This window comes from Microcebus murinus, chromosome 9, assembly GCF_040939455.1.
Source record: "Microcebus murinus isolate Inina chromosome 9, M.murinus_Inina_mat1.0, whole genome shotgun sequence".
NCBI classification, from domain to species: domain Eukaryota; kingdom Metazoa; phylum Chordata; class Mammalia; order Primates; family Cheirogaleidae; genus Microcebus; species Microcebus murinus.
In genome coordinates, this window is record NC_134112.1 from 68,121,748 (window position 1) to 68,124,936 (window position 3,189).

Consider the following 3,189-nt stretch of genomic DNA (forward strand, 5'->3'; position numbering starts at 1 on the left):
TACTGCACTGTGATTTTAAAATGTACTTTAGGTTGATCTCTCCCATTTTAATAGAAAAGTTCAGACTAGCAAAGAAGAAACAGCAGTCTCTCTACATTAGCACCAATGGGCTGCTTTGTAAAAGATGACAACTGTCCTACAATCTGTATCATTCCATTTTCCTTTTCAAAAAAAAAAAAGCACAATCAAGCTCTATTAATTACATAATGTGCAACTGCCAATTTATTTGAATAAAGGTTAGTGCTTTCTCTAGTGAAAAAAACAAATGGCTATGACAAAAACAAGTCCATTCGGTTTCCATGTCTTTATAATGTGCCCCTTCCTCACTCCTTATACTTTTTACTAGATCTTTCATGGAAGCCAGGTCAGCTCACACTTGGAGAAATACACTGTAACCAGGATTCTAGATTGCTGCCGCCTGTCTTCTGGTGAAATTGAGGCTCCCAATGTCATCTCAAGAGATAAAGATTAGAAAATGAATTTTAGGAAAAAATTTGACAGCCTACTCCCAGGGAAACCCTTAAGTAGTTTGATTTACTCAGATTACTTTATGCTGTCTGAAATTTCAGAATCAAATGAATCATTGAAGACCCTTGTTAAACAGAGTTTCAGGCTTTAACCCACAACTACACAACCAGGAGAGGGACCTGGGAATTTAAAAGTTTTATCAAGTGCCAGAAATGATTCTTGGGCTCAGGCAAGTTAGAGTAGTCCTTTTAAACTTATAAAGTACACACAAATCATCTTAGGCTTTGAAAACAAATGCAGATTCTGATCCAATTAGTTTGGGTGAGTCCTAAGATTCTGCATATCTAACAAGCCCTCAGGTGATGCTGCTAGCAAGAGGACACATTAGGTTGGAAAGGGTGTGTCTTATTTGGCTGTGTGGTGCAAAGCAGTATTACATTTTTCTTCAGTATCTCCAGATTTTCTACCAGGGGTATCTCAAAGCTGCCCAGTTCTCATTTTTCACTGATTGTGTCTCTTCAAGCTAGTATGATCAGTTAAGGTAAGGTACCTCTACTTAGCTTACATAAAAGTCCACACATAAAAATAATCCCAAATACGCAGAAATGAACACCACACCTTAACTTACAACATAATGGGTTTATATTTAATATAGCACTTTTCACAAAGAAGATGTTACTCAGTTAATATAAAAATTTGTTTTACATTAGATTTCTACTTCAGTGTTCATATAAAGGTTTTTTTTTTCTTTACATTAAATCTTTTTTTTCCATTTCAATATTAGATACACCAAAAACACTTTTCTAAATGTTTTTTAGCCAAAGATAAGCGTTTCGATTTTTGGCTATGTGATATCTAAATACAATATTAACTTGAGAGATAAAAAAAAAATCTAATAAAAATATGGAGAAAAGACTCCTCAATAATTCAGGAGGTGGTGATTAACTTAACAGTGGTGATTTTCTAGGATTCTGGGTAAAAGTTTCCTTCTTCCTATTTCACATGCTTTAAAAATTCTAAAACTATGAAATATTACTTATGTAAATTTCAGCCATCTTACTTCTTTGACCCCCTTCTAACCAACAAATATAAATTACAGGCTGCATTTTTTTAGTGCATTACTTATTGGAAAAAAAACATATTTTCTCATTTATGTATCAGTTTGTTCCCATTTTAAGGGAAACAACAAAGAATATGAAACTCCCCTATTTACTGTTTCTTGGAAACTTTCAGACATCAAAGCTCAGGTTTGGCCTCAACAGCACAAAGGTTTTTAGGGTAATGTTTGATTCAAGAGGTCCTTCAAAGTCACATCTGTCCATTTCTCTTCCGTGCATACACCCCCAAGCAAGCACAAATGCCTGTAATGCTGAGAACCACACCTAACAAGAGAGCTATTGCATCTCCAGCTTCCACTGCTTCAACAACAGGCAGCACCAAAAGCAGTGAAATGAGGACTAAGAGCAACTGTGTTGAAACTGAAGTCATGATGTTGGGATGTGGACGGCTGAAGGCTCCTGGAAATTAAACATGGAAACAAAAAGGAACAATTAAAAATTCCTACATTTTCTAATGACAATATAAATACAAGATAAATAACAGTTCACCCAATCTTTTAGAGACTTTACAAATCATTTCAGGTCCATCTCCTCATTTTACAGAGGAAAAAAATTAGGGAAGTAAAACGTACTTAAAGACAGTTATTTGAGGCTAATCACTTCATGATAACACTTTAACTCCAGCAATTTTTCCACAGTAATGCCAACACAATGTGCATCAACCAAACTGAAATTGAACAGAAATACATAATGAAGAACAAACAGAAAAAGAAAAAGACACAAGGCACTCACTTGTCAACTTAAAACATCCTAGCTGGTAAAAATTATATCTTCTTAGGGTTTCTCCCATTCAGGAAATGTAGATAAATCTGGCAAAAGTCACACAACATTTAACGCTGTGAAGTTGTGGAGAATTAGGAAGACTTACCAAAGAAATGGTGTATATGTAATTCTATCTGAATTGAAATTTTTTCCTTCCTGGAGCTCCGGATATTAGGCTAAGCGGTTCCACGTGACACAGCCTATTATTAGAGGGGGGAAGAGAAGGATTTAAAAATTAATTATTACTGTTATTATTATCATTACTTTAAAGAGGCAGCTTGAGTCAGTACAGAGCGAAGAGGCTGTACGGAAGGGAGAGGAATAGGTAATGAGAGCAGAAAACAGTTTGTCCAAGGGGGAACTAGACTTAAAAGTTGGTCAGTTCACCCACACAAGAAAAGCAAAAAATAAAGCAACTGAGAGACAAGTTCATTCCAGTCCTTGACATTAATATTTAAAACGAATTCATACTTTGGTTCGACAAGGTACAAATCTGCCCTTGTTTTACAAATATACAGGGGCAATCTAAGTATCCTTCGGAGACGAGTTTTGTATCTTACCTTCCAGGGAGCAGCCATTACAGGAATGGCGAGGAGGGCGGAGTCGCCAAACTACATTTCCCACAATCCCCGCGGTCGACGACTCCCAGGATGCATCGGCTAGGCCTCCCGCCTCCGGACTGCTGAGGGAGCGGCGGTCACGCTGTAGCTGAGAGGAAGAGGAGCGAAGTCGTGGGGCTTTCTCACACAGCCCAGTGTTTTACCGTTAAGTGAATGGGTTAGTGCATTTGTATAAAACTCACTTAAAAATAAGGTAAAGAAATGACAGCCAATGTTTTCTG

General features: G+C 37.0%; 1 protein-coding gene across 1 annotated transcript; it reads right to left on the reverse strand.

Annotated features, from left to right (window-relative positions):
* Positions 1-1,092: 1,092 nt before the first annotated feature.
* SMIM30 (small integral membrane protein 30) lies at positions 1,093-2,970 on the reverse strand. The gene is made up of 3 exons (XM_076006556.1): positions 2,909-2,970; positions 2,455-2,548; positions 1,093-1,985 (listed from the first exon to the last, which is right to left on the reverse strand). The coding sequence occupies exon 3, from the start codon at positions 1,954-1,956 to the stop codon at positions 1,777-1,779; it is 180 nt and encodes a 59-aa protein (XP_075862671.1). The 5' UTR covers positions 1,957-1,985; positions 2,455-2,548; positions 2,909-2,970; the 3' UTR covers positions 1,093-1,776.
* Positions 2,971-3,189: the final 219 nt, after the last annotated feature.

Excerpts from the sequence above, each read along its gene's own strand:
- SMIM30 (XM_076006556.1), bottom strand. The coding sequence starts at position 1,956 with ATGACTTCAGTTTCAACACAGTTGCTCTTAGTCCTCATTTCACTGCTT.